This window comes from Diabrotica virgifera, chromosome 1, assembly GCF_917563875.1.
Source record: "Diabrotica virgifera virgifera chromosome 1, PGI_DIABVI_V3a".
NCBI classification, from domain to species: Eukaryota; Metazoa; Arthropoda; class Insecta; order Coleoptera; family Chrysomelidae; genus Diabrotica; species Diabrotica virgifera.
In genome coordinates, this window is record NC_065443.1 from 25270211 (window position 1) to 25292486 (window position 22276).

The 22276-nt window shown below is 34.4% G+C and overlaps 1 protein-coding gene across 2 annotated transcripts in view; it reads left to right on the top strand.

Moving 5' to 3' along the window:
• Positions 1-2483: 2483 nt before the first annotated feature.
• Positions 2484-22276, top strand: part of LOC114324167 (histone deacetylase complex subunit SAP130-A) — a 115306-nt gene continuing 95513 nt past the window's right edge. For both annotated transcript variants that reach the window (XM_028271917.2, XM_028271919.2), the window contains exons 1-3: positions 2484-2995; positions 17122-17348; positions 20247-20480. In XM_028271917.2, the coding sequence (XP_028127718.2) occupies positions 2761-2995; positions 17122-17348; positions 20247-20480 (696 nt within the window). In that variant the 5' untranslated portion in view covers positions 2484-2760. The remainder of the gene's footprint in view (positions 2996-17121; positions 17349-20246; positions 20481-22276) is intronic.

Sequence of the window (22276 nt, forward strand, 5' to 3'; positions counted from 1 at the left end):
AAGTGTAGCTTACAAAAAACCCAAAAAATGGTGTTTCAGTAAAGTCTATCAATCAAATAAAAACAAAGTTGTAGCTCATGAAAAATACGTTCTTATTTGTCTAAATCCAAATCGAATATTTCACGGTGAAATTACCGAAAAATTAGGCACTTTTCGGGAAAAACCCATTTAAACTTTTTAAAGTGTTTATAAAAAGCTTTGTTTTAATTGTTAACAAAAGTTTTAGCATTAAAAATAAGCGAGTTAGGCTCAAAATAAAGTTGGCCCTCTTTTTTTTGTAAAAAATCATGAAAATCTCGCCGTGTTTAGCTCCCCAAATGAAATTAATCGCTACCGCTTTACAAATAATTTACTTACCTATCTATTTTTTATATGGTCTGTCAGTCTCACCAGTTTAAAGTGTTTATTTTTGAAAGGGTTATAACTGAGAAAGCTTCAATGGGTCACTAATCACGAGTGTATGCAAATTTTGAACAGCCATGCCATATCTTAACCAATTTTTGTCTTACGGAGAAACAAAATGAAACTAGCATATTTATAATAGCAAAACCTACATTTTTTTACTCTTTAAGATTTTTCTTATCACTAATACTTTTTAAGTTATTTTGAAAAAATGAAATTTTTCAAAAATTTTTAGAAAATTTTTTTTTACTATACAACCAAATGTTTTCAAAAATAAGCACTTCAAACCAATCAAACTTACAGATCATATAAACAATACACATAGAGTTAAAATAGATGGTAAAGCCAAACGATTAATTTCATTTAGGGTGCTAAAGAGAGGGAGGTTTTCACGATTTTTTTTACCAAAAAAATGGGCCAACTTTTTTTTCAGTGTAACTCGATTATTTTTGATGCTGTAAACTTTTGTAAAAAACAAATAATAAGTTTTTTTTGATACTTTATAAATAAGGTTTTCCCGAAAAACGCTTCTTTCTTCGGTGATTTCGCTTTGAATTATTCGATTTGGAATTAGACGAATAAGAATGTATTTTGCATGAGCTACAACTTTGCTTCTCCTCAATTTGTAGACTTTACTGGTACACCATTTTTTTTTCGTTTTTTTTATAGGCTACACTTTTGCTAAAAATATTTTTTTCGATAAAATATTTACTTTTTGAGTTATTTGGGAGAAACGGTCTGAAAACCTATTTTTTTTTTGTCGAAAAATCAACATTTTAAATCGCGAATAACTCGAAAAGTATTGACTTACGTAAAAAACTTTATAGAACAAAAGGTGTTTAAAATAAGTCAATTTATCCATTTCCGGCCTTATTTTAAACACGCGTTTTTCACCCCCGAGAAGGGGTAAATGTCACCCTCCAAGTAAAAGCAACCAACGGCACAAATTCAACTTTGAAGTGGAGGGTAAGTAGAACCTAAATCCAAATTCTCATGCAATTCGGAGTTGCCTCTGGAAATTACACTCCAAAACGGTCATTTATTGGGCTACTACGTAAAAATTGCTGTATGCGCGCCTACTCGTTCGATTTCAAATGAGAAATGCATTGAAAACATCATTCAATCACTATGTGTTTATAACTTTGTTTAACAATAAAAAAATTAATTTTTAGCAATGAAAGTAATCAAAACCGATAGAATTTGACTTGAACTTTCAAATGTGGTAAGCAGAATTGCTATTTTATTTTTCAATCAAAAGTTATTCGGGTTCAAAAATTGCAATTTTTCGATTTTTTGAAAGTTCAACCGCGTTTATGTCGAAAACTATGCATCCTACGAAAAAACTTGTAAAAACATTTTTTGCTTAGAATGACCCAAAAAATACAAAAAAAATGTTTTGTTTTGCGAAAAATCGCTGCTATGTGATTCCTCAAGTTCTTTGTTTATAACAATCTTATCGACATCCGGATCGACTGTTACCCAAGAAATTCGTGTTCTACGGGTCAAAATACATAAAAGAATTTGGGCAAGTCCATCTGAATTTAGGAGGCCGTTGTACCCCCACTGGCAACAGGACTACCTCATCGTCGCAGTCGCTAGCGTGACATCTATGTGAGTCTGACTTTCTCCTCTAACAAAGGTTGGTTTGCCGTTATTAAGGGCCGATAGGTTTATTGCTTGTATTGTCTCGTTCCATATATCTCCTCTGTGATCATTTTGATAATCAGTCTCTTTTTCCCTCTTGCATGACTGGCTATGTCGTCCACTACTTTTTTGTATTCCCTGAGTGTGATTAATAGGAGAGATGTAGGTCGCCATCAGGACGAACATTCCAAGGTCCAGGACCACAAATCCCTCCTTCCCTAAGCATGTTCTTATTCCTATTTCTCTGTTTCTGATATACTGTTTCTATTTCGCGTGTACCTAACTTTTTTATTTGTGTACACGTTAGCGTTTACCTAGACACAGCGTGTTGTTTACAGCCACTTACGATTCTATGATACGTACACCGAAATAATATGCGGAACATACTCTTCGGTGACAAAAGTCCTTCTGCGCACAATGTTGTCAAATTGAAATAACCTTCAGATCCCATCCGCCATTACTTAGTAATTTTAAAGTTCTATTGAATACAGTGAAAAAAATCCGTAATTAATACAATATGGCATATTTATCGATGAATGGGAAAAGTAGCTCGGTTTTAAAAGACTATAAAGCGTCTACGACAGTGTAAATAAACCTGTGCATAGACAATTTAAAGCTATACTTAATTTTCGTAAAAAAACAGATGCTAATATCAAAATTACACATAAATATTAATTATTTTAAGTGTGGTTTAAATATAATTTGAATGTAAAAATGAGTACAAATCCTGAAGATGAAAAGGATTCTCCGAAAGCAGTTCCTTTGGATTTAGCCCGAAGTATTACCAATGTTAGGACTCTAGAAGGAAAAACTCCTATTGTAATGACTAACCAGTCTCTAAGGGGCATGAGAGTTTTAACTCAAGGAGTTCCTAGCTGTAATCCTTCTTCTCTTGGTGGTCCTACCATAATTACAACAAATTTGGTGTCACAGGCAGTTCTAAAGCAAGGTAAAAGTACATTGTTGTATAGGGTGACTTAGCCCCCTTTATTATAATTAAGACTTAAATATAGAAGTAGAGATTTATATTAAAGAGTGTCTATTCCCAGTTCATTTTATGTATTAATAAATCATCCTTTATTTTTGTAATTGATAGCTTTGGACTTGAAGATTTTCATTCTTTTTTACATACAGTTAAATTAGCAAAACCAAGTTACCATGGAAATAGTGATATTAGCTCTAACATCTTAAGAACATTCTTAGAGAATTGGCCATACTCTGTAAATATATATACAGATGCATCTAAGACGTTAGTTGGCACTGGATGTGCCTTTTACATACCTGCTACTAAAACAAAAAAAATGTTTAAGTTAGATCATGTTTTTTCTATCTTTAGTGCTGAAGCCATAGCAATTCATAAGGCCCTGCAATATTTTATAGAATCAGAAGATATATCTGCAACAATTATTTCCGATTCACTCTCTGTTCTTCTTGCTATTCAAACTATAGATTTTCCCAATAACAATTCAAATATCTATATCCTACTAATTAAGAAAATCCTTTTTGAAATTCATAAAAATAAAAGAAGAGTGAACTTTTTATGGGTTAAGGCTCATATAGGACTAACGCATAATGAATATGTTGATAGTTTGGCTAAAAAAGCTATTGAGTATAATATGGTACTTCACATAATCGTAAGTTTTGCATATCTGATTTAGTTAACACTATTAAGCATCAAGTTAACAATCAGTGGAGTCAATCATGGCGAGATCTTTGTAAACAATCTAAATCTAAGTATTCACTGATTCAACCTTCTGTTCCAAATATATATTGGTTTAAAAATTATGTAGTACCTCGAAGATATATAACAACATTAATCAGAATCAGAATGAAGTTTGGACATGCATGTTTCCCTCTACATCTAGCAAGAATTAAAGTTTTTGATTCAAATCTTTGTACTGAATGTCAGAAGGTGGGTGATTTGAATCACACTTTCTTTGAGTGCACAAAATACATTCCATACACCTATAATTTAATCGAAGATTTAATAAAATGTAATGTTTTTCCACCTTCCAATATATCCTATCTATTGTCTCTGAACAGCAAAAATATATATGATTGTTTAATGAAATTTATCTGTGAAACTAAAAGTAACCTCTAAACTTATTAATCCTGATAATTTGATATATTATGTACATATGAAAAAAGAAGAAGAAGAAGATGTATAATGGACAAATGTGGTGAGCAACTTGGATAGTCCATAGCAGCCAGCTGCAGCTTTTGAACTGAGTAGAGAGCTGTGGAAGAGTTTGCTATGGAACTCTAAAGACCTCATTGCCTTCTTTATGTATGAATAGAAAACAAAAAAGTTGTGACTGGCTAATTGACACCCAAGTCTATGTCATAAAAAAAATAAATAAATCATCCTTTGATTGGTTAATTTTGTTTACATGCTTAGGGCTGGTACTTTATGTCCTGATTAAACCTCAAGAGACCGTAAGAGACCCTAAAGAGGTCCCGATTAAACTCTGGTTAAATAACCGAGGTGGTTTAATCGAGACATAAAGTACCGGGCCTTAGAGTCTCTAAGTAAATTTATTATAAATACCATATACATAGAGTATTCCGTAAATATCCTTTTATGAGTGCCTAGTAACTTTGAATATTATTATTATTTATTTGTCTACGAGCAAATGCCCAATTTAAATACAGTACAAAATTATAAAATTTTAAAATTTAAAATCCTAATACATAACAAAATTACAGATAGATAGAATTTATTCGTCTAGAAATTTATACAATGTATACAACATTACACAAATTTATCTGACTAGTCAAAAAATATTATATGTTATACAAATGTAAACACATCAAAAAATTAACTACTAACAATTACTAACAAATAATTAACAACTAACATAAAGACAAAAGAAACAAAACAAAAACCAGGTCACAATTTAAAATTGATTAAACTTACCCAGCTAGTAGCATCAATAAATCAGGTGCCAGGTGCAAGATATTAGTTGCACTTTAAAAATACTTCTGCCTTTCAAAGCAATCCAACCTATCAGTACAGTATACTGATTTGCAGACCTAGATAGATAAGAATTATATCCATAGTTTGTTCAATGGTGGGTAATTTGGAAAGGTTTGATAAGCCTGGTTTACCTAGAAGGGATATAGAGGTTAATTTTTTCAAAAGCTGTTGTGGACTGTAACTAAGGGAGATTGTACAGCATAGTTAGATCCTTGTGCATGTGTCTGACCTGAAAAGTTGTGATGTTGAGAGAACTTTCAATGTTGAGAGTATTGATTTCGTCAACTGTTTGGTGATCCTTAAATGAAATAAATCTATTCCGGTAGGTGTGAGTTGATGGAATTAATTAAAAATAATAAAAAATAAGTATTGCTATAAATCTTAGGAATTTATGTTGAACCCCTTTCAATAGCTTGAATATGAACATTGTAGTGGGGCGCCCAGACACATGAACAGTAATTCAAGTGAGAACTCACTAGTGAACACGATACACTATTAACATCTTCGTTACAGTTAGTTTCAAATTCTGCTTTGCAAGTGACGCCACACTCGGTATGCGCCTGCACATAGCAGTGTTTAGTGTATCATACTAGTGAACAGTATAATAATTTAATGGAAGGGACGTTAAAAAAATTCTTAGCACAGCGTTTGATAAAACCCAGCATTTGAAGTGACTTTGAAATAGTCACTGATATGGCGATATATATGTGGTGTAAGTGATAAAGTTAAATCAAGGACAACACCTAAATCTTTAACTTGGATTACAGACTCTAAAGGACAACCTTTTATAGTATAGATCTGGTTGGTGGGGTTTCTACTATGACTAAAGACCATTAACTGGCACTTTTTAACATTGAGTTCCATACCATTTATTTTACACCAGTATCTCAAACGGTTCAAATCTGCTTGTAGGTCGTGGTGATCATAGATATTCATGATATTTTTATAAAGCTTTAAATCATCAGTGTGCATAAGAGAGTGTGGGTGGACAAAACACGAGAATATATTCACATATATATTAAAGAGAAGAGGACCTAGGTGCGAACCTTGAGGTACACTAGATGTTACCTCAATCACATTTGATTGGAAGCCTTTAATATGCACTATTTGTATTCTTTCTGTTAGATAAGAAGATAACCACTTTAAGAGTTGCTCTTGAATACCCATACTATGTAACTTATTAATTAAAACTTTATGGTTAACACGATCAAACGCCTTTGAAAACTCCGTATATCCAGCATGAACTTCAGTACCTTCCTAAATAAAATCAGTGAATGTCAATAGATTTAGCTCAGTTAGGTAGCACCGTTGATTAATAACTACATAGATACTTCACCTTTAGGTAAAACCGAATTCAGTGTTAAACTCCGCCCACTTACACCTCTTTGCCCCTCAAGTCTAAGTACTAACTGGCTGGACGGTGGAGACATTTATTGAAATTTTTGCCAAGATTGAAAAATCAATTTGAGTTGCTTGGCTGGCGTAATAGACAACGATATAAGGGTAGTATTCAGCATTTTGACAAATAATTTTAACACGATTGTAATCTCTATTTTGGAATTCCGATTTTACTTCAGATAAAACGCTAAAAATTGATTAATAAAAATAGTGAAGAGGTTTCTTAAAAATTATTTAATTATTAATACACTACAAAAAAACAACAAAATAGAAAATACATAATAAAATTAGCAGTGATAATTCACATGTAAATTATTTTTTGCAATTTGTAAAAGAATGATATTTTCAGAACTAATGCGAAATAAACTATTTGAAGTTGATATACAGAATTTCTTTCCAGATCTAACCCATTTACCCCAGGTAAAATATTGCAAAACCTCCGAATTTTAAAGAATCCATTGGATTGGCATGAAATTTGGTATACATATATCTTGATAAAATGACAGGGAATTTCCAACATATAAATAGTTGAGGGCCATCTGCCTAGGAACAATAGGTAAAAGCTGATAAACGGACATAATTAGAAAGTTTAAAACATCACTAATTAGATCATATTTCAAAACAAAGTAAATAAGTATATTTGAATGTTAATTCTTTTCAAACTAAGATAGTAAAATTAAAATTTTAGGAAAAAAAGATATTTATTATTTCTTGTTCTCAAGAAGTACTTTCATTATTGACAATATCGAAACATTTTATTATTAAAAGTCGAGAACAATTAAAAGCCATGTTCATATTTATATGAAAGTGCTTTAAAAATGAAGGTATATTACTCTTGAGAAGAATTAATATTTTTTAACAAACTTGGTATACGACTCATAATATTTGACATCTGATTCTTTCATTTTGAGTTTTAGGACATGCAAGTTTTTATCAATAATACATTTTTCCCTAAACTGAATAAAAAAGTTTCCATATGATTCCAAGGTTTTAAGACATACTGATATTGTTTTCCTGATATTATAAAATATTTGTTAATATCTACTGTATATATAAACTAAAGCTAATAGTTTAGTTTAACATTCAGTTGAGTCCACGATTATTTACCCGTGCATCATTAATACCTGACGAGATAAAACACATACTTTTGATCTAGCATCATTCTCTTCCACGCATGAAACTAAAGACAAACCAGCTACCGCCTGTTATTAAGTAAAAACACATGTTTTTTTTATGAATGCACTAGACTAACTCTATTGCGCACAATAGAGAAAAAATTTTCTAGAGGATTTTGGTTCAGAAAAGATGTTAAAAGATATGACACATTATATTATTTTTAAAGTTCCTCCCACAAACATAAAACTGACAAAATGGTCCACTGAAAGCCCTGTAGACAGTGAATATTATTTCTCTCTTTCTGATTTTCAAAAATTTAATTTTTTTAAAATATTCTAAACCTGCTTTTAAGTTTTCAGTTGACTTGCTTAAAGTTGACATTGGCTTTCTGTTTGGATTACTATCACTACAATATTTGCTGTTAAGACCATCAAAAATATTATTTATAATTTTCAAAAATTCGGCAGTAAGAGAAGCCGTTTTGGTGTGTAACTGCCCTACAGATATTGCTGTTGATATTGCTGAGGCAATTGAGTTGGAAAAAATTTGTGCTGCTAATTTTACACGCATTTTTTGAAAATTATTAGGGTTTATATGAACGTTTGTTATTTTCACCATGCATCGTGCTCTCACACTGGTTCTATCGATGTTGTATGTGTATTCAATATCTTGCCACGATATTTGTTTAGAATCGGCAAAAAACGTCAACTTTTTGTTAAGAAAATTATTTCTTAGACTTTTTAATAAGTGGGGTGTATCGAACATAGTGAAAATCCTCTGATTTCCTATTTCTATTACAGGCTGATCCTTACATGCGCCTAACAGCTTAAATAAAGCTCTATTATTAGATGCTTGATCACACAACACTTTTGGTATATACCCAATATTTTGTAATTTTGAAACAACTTCAACTACAATGTTTTTTAAGTTGTCGCTATGTATTGGACCACCTGTAGCAAGCCGCGTAGCCTTATGTAGCAAGCCGCACATCATGAAAACCAGACCTGTATTGGCAAGTTTGTTTGTTCTTCCTAAAGCACCTAAATCTTGAAACCCTTCTATAATGTCATCTAATTTATTGTACTCCAATTGTTTTTTCAAAGAAATTTCATCAAACATTAACACACAAATTTTTTCCCACTCATGCATTGTCTCTGCTTTTTTCTTCAACTTGTCAATTAAGGAAATGTTTAAACCAGTTCTTAATTTTATGACACGCAACCAAGTTTGAATTGTTTTTACTGAAGGTAATATAAAGTTAAGAGATCTAATTAAAAATTTTTAACAACTAGGAGACTTATAATAAATGGCCAGAGCTAAATCCTTTTCATTGTGACTCCATTGTGAACGAGTTTTGTGTGAAAACTGCATATTAACAAAAGTGTGCACGTATATGCTTTTATTTTCTAACAGTACCTGTATCATGAATTTGGTTGCCGATTTTCTGTTTTTTGTTGTTCTTCTACAACGCTGACTGTTCTTCTGACGGCACTTCTTCTTTAAAGCATTTACTTGATACTCCAATTTTTTTACCTTCTCCCTCAATTCAGTTTCAAGTTTTGTGGGCAAATTAATATCAAAACTGGAAATATCACTGAGACTACTACTTGATCTCTTAGGCGATGGAGTTGACCTAACCATACAATCGCCACTTGTAGATCTTTTACGTTTCGTACCGCAATAAACGTATGTAGAGCATAATACTGGTGGGGTATCACCTAAAATAGGTAATCATTGAAATGTATGTGTAATTTTAATTAAAGCAAAACAAGCATCTCCGTTATTTCTGGAGTGATACTAACAACGCATTCATATTTAAGAAAAATCTCTTTTGATTTAATTGTATAAAAAATATATAAATCACTCAATATCAACTGATTTTATATAAAATATATTTTAATAGTATTATTCTCATTGACAAAGCGCATTAGGCAAACATAAAAATATTTCCAAAGTTGAGTACTCACCTAAATCAGTTGCTAACTGTGCAAATTTTAGAGGAATAGCATTTTTCCTTAATAACTTTCTTTGGCCACTTTGGTAAATATGTTCCACTGCATAATGATGCTGGCAAATTACCCTCTGTTTCAGGTCACTGATATCCATCAATATAATATCAATATTTCCGCAGTTTTTTTGCCAAATTTTTGTGCGCTCTACGTCTTTCAGGGAAAATTTAAAGAAAGATATATTATTATTTGTTCCATCGTTTCTTTCAAAACATCCCGCGTAAACACACTTATGCGTTACAGAGGCCATTTTATCTAAAATGTGAGTCCTTTTTTTAAATTTTGCTATAACTTGCCACAACACTTGTCACAGTTAATACACCTATAGGGTAAGTTCGGCCCTGACACTACTCCTACCTCCTCGCAAGTCAGAGAGAGAATGAGAAATCTCGATACAGTTTTCGTGTAGCGCCATCTAGTTGTTGATACGTCTTTCGGTTACCAAGAGGTGAGCTATCTAGTGGAATATTTATAATCAATGGTAGCACCTAAATAGTCACAAACAATACTCTCAAATAATACTTTAGGAATTCAACTAAGTATACTGATGGGTCTATAATTGTTAATGGGATAGGTACGTATTTTCGGCTACAATGCTATTTAAATGGGGATTCATTTTTTTTAATCCTGAGAAAACTAATAAGTGTTTTTGAAAAATTTAAATGCAGAATGAAAGATTACATTACTGAGAGAAAGTCCCTGACTACTTTTATAATGTTTATTTTAATAAGTTCCAGGGGTGAAAAACTAAGAGAAAATGTAGTGTGATTTTTAATTTCAAATATCTCATTCAAAAGAAACTATTTATTTATTCTAAGGGACTTTCGGCCCTCGATAATAATTTAGTACATATTTCATTCTGCGTTTAAATTTTTTAAAAATATCTATTAGTTTTTTCAGGATTTGAAAAAAATGGACACTATGTCCGTGGTGATATTTTTCAAATAGAACATTCGCTATCTTTGTCATACAACGCACTGAGTCAAATAGAATATGAGGACAAGACAGTGACAGTTTTAAATATATTTGACATGGCATCGGGAATAATTTGAGTTGTTGATTAAATAATATTGATATATAATGTATTTCATAAATAATTGGTTTAAGACGTGAACTTTTTTTTTTTTTTTTAATGTTGTAATATTTACAATCTGTCCTCTACTAAGAACAATAGGTAAATTATTTGACAAAAATTGAAAATTTGACCTGTAGAGGGAGATCCAGTGATCACCCTCTTTACATAAATTAAATTAAAACAAATTAAAATAAGTTTAGTTATCACAGATTATTCGAATCTTCTTGCTAGGTCCACTACTTTGAATCTCTTCAGGCGTCGTACATCATTGTGGTCATCAGTGAGGTTGCTGGCTAACTCGTTTGGATGAGATTCTAGTCTCTTGGAATATTTTTTGTAATATTCCGTTATTACAGTTTTTATGGATGGCACATTGAGGTCTTGCTCGATCACATAGTTTGGCACATACCAAGGGGCATTCAGCATTGTTCTAAGGACTTTGTTCTGGAATCTCTGCAATATTTCTAGGTTAGTTTGACTGGCTGTCCCCCAAAGTTGGATACCATAGGTCCACACTGGTTTTAATATAGTTTTATATATCAGCAGTTTGTTTTCAAGTTATAGTTGAGATTTACGACCGATGATCCAGTACATTTCTCGAAATTTTATTCCTAGTTGTTTTCTTTTTGTAAAAATGTGTTTTTGCCAAGTTAATCTCCTATCAAGATGGATTCCTAGGTACTTGACAGTATCGGTTTGTGGGAGTTGCGTTTCATTTATTGTTACAGATGGACATGTTTGTCTTCTCATGGTGAAGGTTACATGGATGGATTTACTCTCATTCGCCTTTATCTTCCATTTTTTAAGCCATATTTGTATATTATTAAGGTCTTTCTGAAGGGTTCTGGATGCTGTATTTGGACCACGGTGAGAGGCTAGTACAGCAGTGTCATCAGCAAAAGTTGCACACGTTTTGTTACTTGTGGGTAGGTCAGCAGTGTAGAGCAAGTACAATATCGGTCCCAAAACACTTCCTTGTGGTACTCCGGCTTTTATTGTTCTTAGGCTTGTGTATTCATTATCCTGCTTGACTAGGAAATGTCGGTTGGAAATATAGCTTTTTAGGATTTGATAAAAAGGATGAGGAAGGTTTTTCTTTAGTTTAAAGAGCATACCAGCATGCCATACCTTGTCGAAGGCCTGGCCAATGTCCAGGAATGCAGCAGAACAATACCTTTTATTTTCTAGATCACTTCTGATGTGTTTTACCAGTCTATGTACTAGGGTGGCCCACATTATAATGTTAATTTTTCAAAGTTATATTAGACACCTGGGCACCCTCTAACTTTTTTACTTATAATATTAATAGTATTTATGCAAAATTTCAAGATGATATTCCATTTGGAAAGGAGTGCTCAAAGACATTTTATGTTGGGCATAATTTTAGAAAATCGGAATATTTGAGGGAATTAAAAATCAAGAAAAAACAGCTCAAAGTAAGTAAACTAAATGTATTTTATTTACAGTATAAAGGTACAATAAAACAATGCAATGATATTCATGAAAAGAATTTGCTGTGGGCGATCAATCCTTTGTTGATATTTTCAAACTATCGACGATCGCTTGTTTTTTAGTCTTTGTAGGCACCATCTTTCTGTTAGCTTCTATGACCTGGAGAAGCACCTGCTTTTCATCTTCATCATTTGTTAACAGCTTGTTAAACTCTTCAAACAGCTTTACTCCTCTTTCAGCCAAGTCATTAACAACTTTCAGATTTCTGATGATGTTTTGACCTTTGATATACTCTTGGTCATCGGTCCATTCATCTGGGTTTTTGGTGAAAAAATTGGTATTGATTTCCAATTTCTCAAGTAACTGCAGTGATCTTTTTGAAGCAAAATCAGCCAAACGCGCTTTCTCAGTTAGGAGTGCTGAATTGCCTCTCACTTTCCGTTCAGCAGGCTCACATTTAATTTTTTCAACGATTTCCACCTTATCATCAACAGATACTTTTTTTGAGAACAGACTCAAACCAACCAACTCATCCGAAAGATACCAAAGATGAGATTTGAAAGCCTTTTTGACAATTTCAGTTACTTCAGGATCAATATCATGGTACTTTGTCATATCATTCCACAGTGAGAGATCTGACCATGGAGCATTTGAAGCTAAAGGAGCTTCTACCCAGTACTTGACGTAGACAAGAACTCCAAATTTCACAAAGCGTTCAAGCTGAGCTTTCTCCCTTTGCGTTGTCACGAAACCACTGTCATCACGAAACAAATAGATTTTGATGCCATATAACAACTTAGCCATCCAACGGGCGTGGTGTACCGCACCAGGAGCTCTCCAATGAATTTTGGCTGGAGTGTGGCCTAAAGCAATTAAAGCCAACTTAATCAACTCCATATAGTCATCCCGAGGCTGATTTTTGCCTTTTAAGGCAACTTGGAGAACATCAACTGCAGATTGTTTGAAATCTTCACTGCCAGGAATGTTTCCCAAAGACTGATAACTATCTTGTCTGATATATTGCCATGCTGCTTTGAATCTTTTGAATATAGGTATATCAGGTGAACTGGAGGGACCAAAACAGAAAGTAAATACTTTACTGAGTACAATCTCTAAAACATGGTGTCTGCATGCTAGCCATAACAATTCTCCTTCAACTAGGTGTTCAATCAGAACACAAGCTCCATTTTTCAACCCTGTGTTTACAGATGTTGTGTCAAAACACATACCCACTACCTTTTTACCCAAACCCCATTCAGTAAGCTTTTTGTAAACAGCATTAGCTGAATTTTCACGAGTACCACCAACTAATTTTGGTACACCAAGCAATTTATCTGTATTGTCAGCAGGACAAGATACTATGACAGGCAAACGGTCTACCTTGTCACTTCCCAAAATATCAGGAAGAATTTTTCCATCCCAGTGTACAATGACGGGATTATCAAAAGAGGTAGATTCTTTAATAGTTTGAAATATAGTTTTTCGTTCTTCCTTCCTTTCCCGTTGAATAGTGCTTCTTGAGAGCGGCAATTCACTGGGATCATGACCGAGAGCTGCTGCGATAGGAGCCATTAATCTTAAAGCTTCCCTATCAGAAACTTTGTTGCGATCCAATGCACTAACAACATGTGTGGAAAACAAACTTCTCTTTGCGATTGGTGGAGATGACAAGTCTGTGTGTGAATCTCTTTTGTTTCTTTGGGATGCCGAAGATGATGATGATGGTTTATACAGCTCTTCTTCTGATGAGCTGTGTTTTACTGGAGTACACTCATCTGATGAATCATCCTCTGAACTTTGGCAGGAAGCAGTCGGAGTCACCAGAGGCGAAGCGGTTCCCTCTTGAGCTTTTTGAAGTCTTTTTTGTTCTTTTAACTTTCTTTCAAGGATTCTCTCCTGTTTTTTTATATTCCTTGTCTTCTGATGTTATGATCATTTTTCTGTCAGTTCTTTGATCTATTAGAAACTGTCTGTCCTCATCTACTTTACACATAACCAGGGCTTCACTGTGAGCAATATCAAAAAGCTGATCGAGCTGCTCTACAAACAGATTTTGTCTTTTGTTCTGGGCATCGGAGTTTCTTCCTTTATTTTTCTTTAGCATAAGCCATTCATTGTGTATTTTCTCAACTTTTTCAATACAATGTTTTTTTAATCTGGTAGGAATCGCAGCCTTTTGCCATACTGACATCACTTCTTCCAAGGTTAAGTGGCTAGCATTCCTTATGGATTTTTTCTCGTTTAGGAAAAAATGAAATCAGAGAAGAACTTGCCTTACAGAAGGTAGTTGGTTCAACTGAGATATGGGTTCTAATTCTCTTATTCCAATTAAAAAAATATTGTCTGCTTTACGCGTTGAAGTGGAGGGCGAAGCCATGACTACGCACATGCACAAATCACAGTTCTTACTTTTGTTCACTTTTTGCCCTTGACTCGTATTTTCTACTAGTAACAAAATAGTCTTTTAAGACAAATATTATCAGTTTTTTTATATATATATCAATTACTTAAGTCTTTAAATGCACAATTTTCACAATTTCAGCATCTGAAACAAAAAAATAATGTAAGATATTAATTTTTGAAAATTCGACGAAATTGCGAAATTTTCAAAACTTTGAAGACTTTGAGCACTGCTTTCCACTCCACCTATGACATTGAAACTTTAGGGATTTACTTCTATTAGGCAAAGTAAAAAAATGAGAGGGTGCCTAGGGATGTTCTACAATTTTGAAATTTTTGGGCCACCCTACTATGTACCTGTTCTATCGTTCCGTGTTGTGTTCTGAACCCAAATTGGTGTTGGGGAATTAGTTTCCTTTCTTCTATAACTGGGGATAATTGTTTAAGGAGAAGTTTTTCCAAAATTTTTGATAGAACAGGTAGCAGGCTTATTGGTCTGTATGAAGTCACCTGAGTTTTATTTTTCCCTGGCTTAGGTATGAGAATAATTTGAGCAACTTTCCATTGTTCTGGGTAGTAACCTAGCCTAAATATTGCATTAAATACTTGCGTTATCATTTTCAGACCTTTGCATGTCAATTGCTGCAGTACTTTCCCGTTGATCAGGTCATACCCTGGAGCTTTTTTTGGACTGATTTCATGCTGGATCATATTTCTAACTTCTTTAGTGGTGATTTTTTGTATAGGTAAGTCCATCTGGTAGGGCGATTCCAGGAAGTCATTTATTTCTTCCTCTGTGTCACCATCTTCCATGGGATGTGGCTGGAATACATTAGTGAGGTGATTTGCAAATGCTTCGGCTTTTTCCTTATTATTTCTACACCAGTTTCCCTCTTGGTTTCGTATTGGTGGTATTTGTTGTTTCGGGTGTTTGATTTTTCTCGTGGCCTTCCAAAGGGAATATTCACTATCTGCGTTTGCTGATAAACCTGTAAGATATTCTTGTATTTTGTTATATTTGATATTATGCAATTGTAGTTTAATTTCCTTGGCGATTTTATTTAATTTCGTCTTGTTCTCAGGTGTTCTTTTTCTTCGCCACTCCTCCTTTATTTTTCTCTTTCTAGCAATCATTTCGTTTATTACAGTTGAGCAATTCTCTTTAAATTCTGTTTGGTAGCAGTCAGGGGTAGCATACCAAGCAGCTTCTTGTATAGATTTCTGAAGGTTTTCTACTGTTGCATAGATGTCAATTTCTGTTTTCAGTGGGATGTTTATGTCAATTAGTTCATCTAGTTTAGTCTTGAAAATGCTCCAGTCTGTTTTGTTACTGTATAGTGATGGTTGTTTAGTACTGTTTGTTATTTGTGAATACCATGTCGCGATTAGGCTAGAGTGGTCAGAGGGTAGATCGTAACAAGATTCTAGTTTTGCCAATTTAACATTAATTCCTTTAACAATGTAGAAGTCGAGTAGATCAGGTATTTTTGCATTGTCGGTAGGCCAGTAAGTTGGTTCCCTTGTGGTGAGGTAATTTGCATTGGTCGCATTTATAGCTTTAAGAAGTTATCTGCCTTTTGTGGTAATAATTCTGGATCCTCAGGTAGTATGCTTAGAATTAAAATCTCCTCCTGCTATAAATCTATTTCCTAATGTTTTTAAGAAATTTTCAAACTGTTCCGTTTTGTTATTGTGCTTTGGTGGACAGTATATAGCTGATACTGTTAGTGGGCCTAGTTGATCTTCCACAACAATGCTGGTGGCCTGTAGATAGTCGCTTCATGTTTTTGTATTTCGTAGTGCTTCTACGCAGAATTGCAGAATTCGATTCGCTCATTCTGCAAACTTTCACATGCGTGCCTTAAAATTGTACTTTTAACACTTATATCATAAATAACTATTAAACATTAATAATCTATAAAATAACTATTAAATCAATAGGAAAATCCCAGTAGCTAGCTGTATACCATAGTTAAAAAACTAATAGAGAAGTAAAAAAACTTCGATTTATATCTTGGTATAAAATGTTTATTAAAACTTTTTAAAATATTACTATTTTGGCAAGTATTTATATAAATATTGATATTTACATAGATATAAGTATTCTGACACCTGTCAAATTTAACTAAAATGTCAATCAATGATTTCGACATTCTTAATGTCGACATCATATGTCACGTCAAAATTAATGATGCACTGAAAGAAGAATTTGGTATGAACTTTAACACCTTGGCTGCGTTTAGATATGTTTATAAACTTTCTTAGAGTGCTTTACGAGGCATATATGTCTGGTATACCGGTATATGGTATACCCCATTTGCCATGGTGCATTACGAGAAAGTCCACACAGCCAACTGTTAATCTAATACGAGGCCTGTTTGTCTCATAACGCCACCAAGGTGTTAACAATAAGAGAGCCTGACTTACCAATAGTCAGAAATTATCTGATTTTTTAACTTAAGGGTCCTTGACAATTCACAATTTCCATAAAATGGAAAATAACATACTAGATACTAATGTAATACGTTACTATACAGATGTACCAGATTAATTTTTTTTTGTATGGGTATCTTTTTTATCTATTATCACTGTACACAATTCTACAAATTGTTTAAATTTAGATTGTAAACAATCATTTCAATTTTTAGACTCTAGACCACAAATTGCAAATCTAATATCAGCCAATACTTCACAACCCCAAGTATCAAGCAATTTGGCAAGACCAACACAGATTACACTTTCCACTGCTCCCCAAACAATAGGAACTTCTTACCATGTTCCCAGAGGACCTGCTGTTGTAGCGAATCTTGCTGCTCCTAGAAGTAATGTCACTACAGTTAGAACTCCAATGGTGGTTACGGCTCAAGGAAGTCAGGTAAGCTTATGTAGAATTTTTATTTTTTTTTTTTATAAAATGATGGCACACAAAAATGATTATCTTCAACCACCTCTAACTAGGAAAGATGAAGCGAGTGTCAATAGCGATTAAGGTAAGCTGCAAACCCAAGGCATATTCCCAAGGAATATTTCTATTTCACTAACTAAGCTGCTAAACATACCAGCTGGGGATCTCGGCTTACAGCACCCTGTAGAGGCAAAATACTCCATCAAGTAAAAAAGGAATTAAAACTAGACCATCTATCTACATATCGCCCAACCTACTGGCCAACAGATCATCGAAAAATACATGACTGCCTAGATTTCTTCATTACAAAAGGTTTTGCACGAGGATACCTAGACATACAGTCAAATTTTGATATTGCCTCTGATCATACACCAGTAATTGCTATAATAAACTCGTCGGTAGTATTAAAAGAAAAACCAATAACCTTATGCAATAACAAAACTGACTGGGATCTATTCTGGGATAAAATTGAAGAAAAGCTAAACCAACTGTATCCTTAAAGAATGCAAAAGAACTCTAAGATGCGGTGGAGTACTTCACAACACTGGTCCAAGGGGCTGCATGGGAAGCAACCCCTACCACAACACCAAAGCAAAAACAAGTAAACTGCCCCTTAAATGTCAGAGAGATGATTAACGAAAAGAGAAGACTAAGAAACACATGGCAAAGAACAAGGCATCCAGATGATAGACGAAGATACAATCGAGCTGCAAGGCAGCTAAAAGAAACACTTAGAAGACTTAAAAATAAATCATTTACAGAATATCTACAAAACTTATCACCCTCAGCCAATACTAACTATAGTCTCTAGAAAGCCACAAAACACCTAAAACAGCCACAAGATCAGATCCCACCAATTAGAAAATCTGATGGTACCTGGGCCAAAATAGATGGAGAAAAGGTAGGTTTTCGGTAAATATTTGGAGGAAGTATTTCAACTGCTCCACCTGCAAGCGGAATTAATGACGACGAAATATATGCATTCCTTGAGGAAAATGAGCAACAAATGGAGCCTATTAAAAACTTTACAATACAAGAAACTTACGATGTTATAAAAAATCACTTAGACCTTAAGAAGGCACCTGGATATGACCTGGTTACCGGCCGAATATTAAAAGAACTTCCAAGAAAAGCGGTTGTTATGTTGACGCAACTCTTCAACACAGTTCTAAGACTGAATTACTTCCCTGCAGGTAGCATATTAATCCATAAAGAGGGAAAACAGCCAAATGAACCTAGCTCCTACCGACCAATCAGTTTACTACCAGTCTTGTCAAAAATAATGGAAATGTTACTGATGAAGAGACTGATGGAAACTGTTGCAGCAAAAAGCTTAATCCCAGACTATCAATTTGGGTTTTGTCAGAAACACTCGACAGTTGAACAAGTGCATCGTGTTGTTAACACAATCATCAAAGCATTCGAAGATAAAGGTTACTGTGAATCAGCGTTTTTGGATGTGAGCAAAGCCTTTGACAAGGTGTGGCATGAGGGACTCCTTTACAAATTATAAAAGCAGCTACCAACAACAATATAATTGATTCTAAAATCCTACTTAGAAGAACGATACTTCAGAGTTAGATATGAAAATGAAGTATCATCATCAAATCAGGAGTCCCACAAGGGATTGTCTTAGGCCCAGTCTTATAACCTACTCTTCACGGCGGATCTGCCATGTACTGATGAGACAGTCACCTCTACGTTTGCGGATGACACAGCTATATTAGCAGTAAACAGAAATCCTGAAGTAGCAGCGACAACACTACAAACCAGTCTCAACAATATGGCAACGTGGGCAAGAAAATGGCGAATTACAATAAATGAAAGTAAGTCTGCACGCATAACATTCACAAAATGCCATGGTGAAACGCCAAGCATCACATTTAACAATGAACGAATACCTAAAAGAGACAGCATAAAATATTTGGGGATACACGTGGACAAACATCTAACCTGGCGTACCCACATATGGAAAAAAAAGAAAGCAGCTGGATACTAAATGGAAAAAGCTGTACTGGCCCCTTGGCAGAAAATCACAATTATCATTGCGGAACAAATTACTAGCATACAATACCGTTCTCAAACCAGTATGGACCTATGGAATTCAGTTATGGGGAACAGCATCTAAATCGAACATTGCTATGATGAGAGATTCCAGTCAAAAGCCCTGCGCACTATAATAGATGCTCTGGTTCTTAACAAACCGAGACATTTATAATGATTTAGAGATGCCAACAGTTACTGCAGTGACTAAACAGCTTAGCACTAACTACCTAAGACGCTTAGAGCAACATCCAAACACGCTGGCAATTAATCTGCTTGACAACAGTGAAGAAACCCGAAGGCTGAAAATCGGAACAACTTTGGATCTACCATTCTAACAGCAATTGTACATATGAAATTAATTTTTAATTGTGATAGTTTAATTTTTTTTAATATCAATGTAATAATGTAAAGTTATTTTTTATTCTTTTTAACATAAATGTAAGAATGTAACAGTGCATACATACAGAGAGCGGATCATTGGACAAACTCTCTCACGACATTGTATCAATTAACATGTATGCTTATTGTTATTGTATGATGTATGATGTAACAGATTGCAAAATAAACATTAAACAAAACAAAAACGCCACTAACATATCAACAGTTTACCCATCTAAATTTCCATCATTTTGTACTCTGCATAGAGTTATTTTTGTTTGGGATTTCTTGTGTGGGAGTAATTAATTACCCAAAAGAAGGAAGGCATGCTTGATGGTCTATCTAAATTACAATAGTTTTTCGATGTCTATCGTACTTAAATTTAAAACTACTAATGTATGATTTTGAATTATATGAGTTTTTAATAATGTGTTGTTTGTTTAGTCTCACAGTTTTGTAAGACCTCCCAGAACTCCTAGTCCTGCTTCCGGAACAGCATGGTTGACAAACAGTTCTACAGGATCACAAATCAAGGGTGCCCCTACCGTATTAAGTTCACCTGTTCGTGGTGCTACAGTTACAGGAAAACCGGCTGTTATTGGCAGAACCCAGCCACAGGCTACAATACGTCCAGGAACTATTTTACAAAATGCTATTTCAATTGGACAAACTGGTCAGGTAATTTATATTTCATTTATATAATGTGTTCATATTTCACATTTATTTATTAATGACTGGCGTATTAGTCGGAGAGATAGAAGCGGATTTTGTGCGTGATAAGTAATATGGAAAAACTATACGGGGATATGTTGAATTAGTTGGGTACATGACTTTCCTCAACGGCCGGAAACCAGAGTGGGGGACGAGGGTAGTTATAAGGGGTCAAAGTTGCGGTTTTTATTATTTTTTTGTGACGCTCATGATCGAGATAGTGCACCAAAATTTGGCGTAAACCAAAATCATGACGTAAATAAGTAAAATCTTCAGGTGTGGAACGCTGCGTGGTCGACAAAGGGGTGGGGGCAGGGGTGAATATAAAAAATATAAGGGGTTTTTTTGCGACGTTCGTGATTGAGATAGTGCACCAAAATTTGGGAATGACATAACTAAGTAAAATCCCCAGAGCCGGAAACCAGAGTGGGGGACGAGGGTAGTTATAAGGGGTCAAAGTCGCGGTTTTTATTATTTTTTTTGTGACGCTCATGATCGAGATAGTGCACCATAATTTGGGAGTAAGTAGGTCATGACGTAAATAAGTAAAATCTTCAGGGGTTTTTTGCGACGTTCGTGATTGAAATAGTGCACCAAAATTTGGGAATAAGTAGACCATGACGTAACTAAGTAAAATCCCCAGAGCCGGAAACCAGTGGGGGGCGGGGGTAGTTATAAGGGGTCAAAGTCGCGGTTTTTATTATTTTTTTTTTGTAATGCTCATGATCGAGATAGTGCACCAAAACTTGGGAATAAGTAGGTCATGACGTAACTAAGTAAAATCTACAGGGGCGGAACGCTGCGTGGCCGACAAAGGGGTGGGGGCAGGGGTGAATATAAAAATTATAAGGGATTTTTTGTGACGTTCGTGATCGAGATAGTGAACCAAAATTTGGGAGTAAGTAGATCATGACGTAACTAAGCAAAATCTCCAGGGGCGGAAACCAGTGTTGGGGATGAGGGTACTTTTAAGGGGTCAAAATCTCAGTTTGTATTATTTTTTTTTGACGCAGCACAACATTTGTCCCCCACGCAGCGTTCTGCCCCTGGAGATTTTACTTAGTAATGTCATGATCTACTTATTTCCAAATTTTGGTGCACTATCTTGATCACGAACGGCAAAAAAACCCCTTATATTTTTATACTCACCCCTGCCTACCACTCATTTGTACTCCAAGCAGCGTTCCGTCCCTGAAGATTTTACTTAGTTACGTCATGATATACTTACTCCAAAATTTTGGTGCATTATCTCTATCATGAGCGTCACAAAAAAATAATAAAAACCGCGTCTTTTACCCCTTATAACTACCCTCGTCCCCCACTCTGCTTCCTATGCTTTATCTTGATCACCAATTTTCACTTTAAAATAGGCAAAATATGCTTGTCTGACAAATGTACTGATGTTTGTCCTTTGACTGGGAATGGTAAAACTGCCACACATATAACAAAATGAATCAGGGCTGTTTTCGCACTTACGACGTGTAGGAGCAGAGGTAGTAAGGAAACATTTCAATTCAAACACACTAAGTAATTCTATACACTTCAATAACGAAATAATAAATACTGCTAACCGGCATACAACGTTTCACCATCACCACAGTATAACAGACGTAACTGAACAGCCAAGTCTAGACCAGTTGCAGCATTCCCTCACCCACATAGAAAACGAACGTGACGTGATAGAAGAAAACTAAAAACAGTTTTGAAACCAGCATGCCGAATTCTGTAGACAACAGCTAAAAAATCTAACTCAACAGAAATTG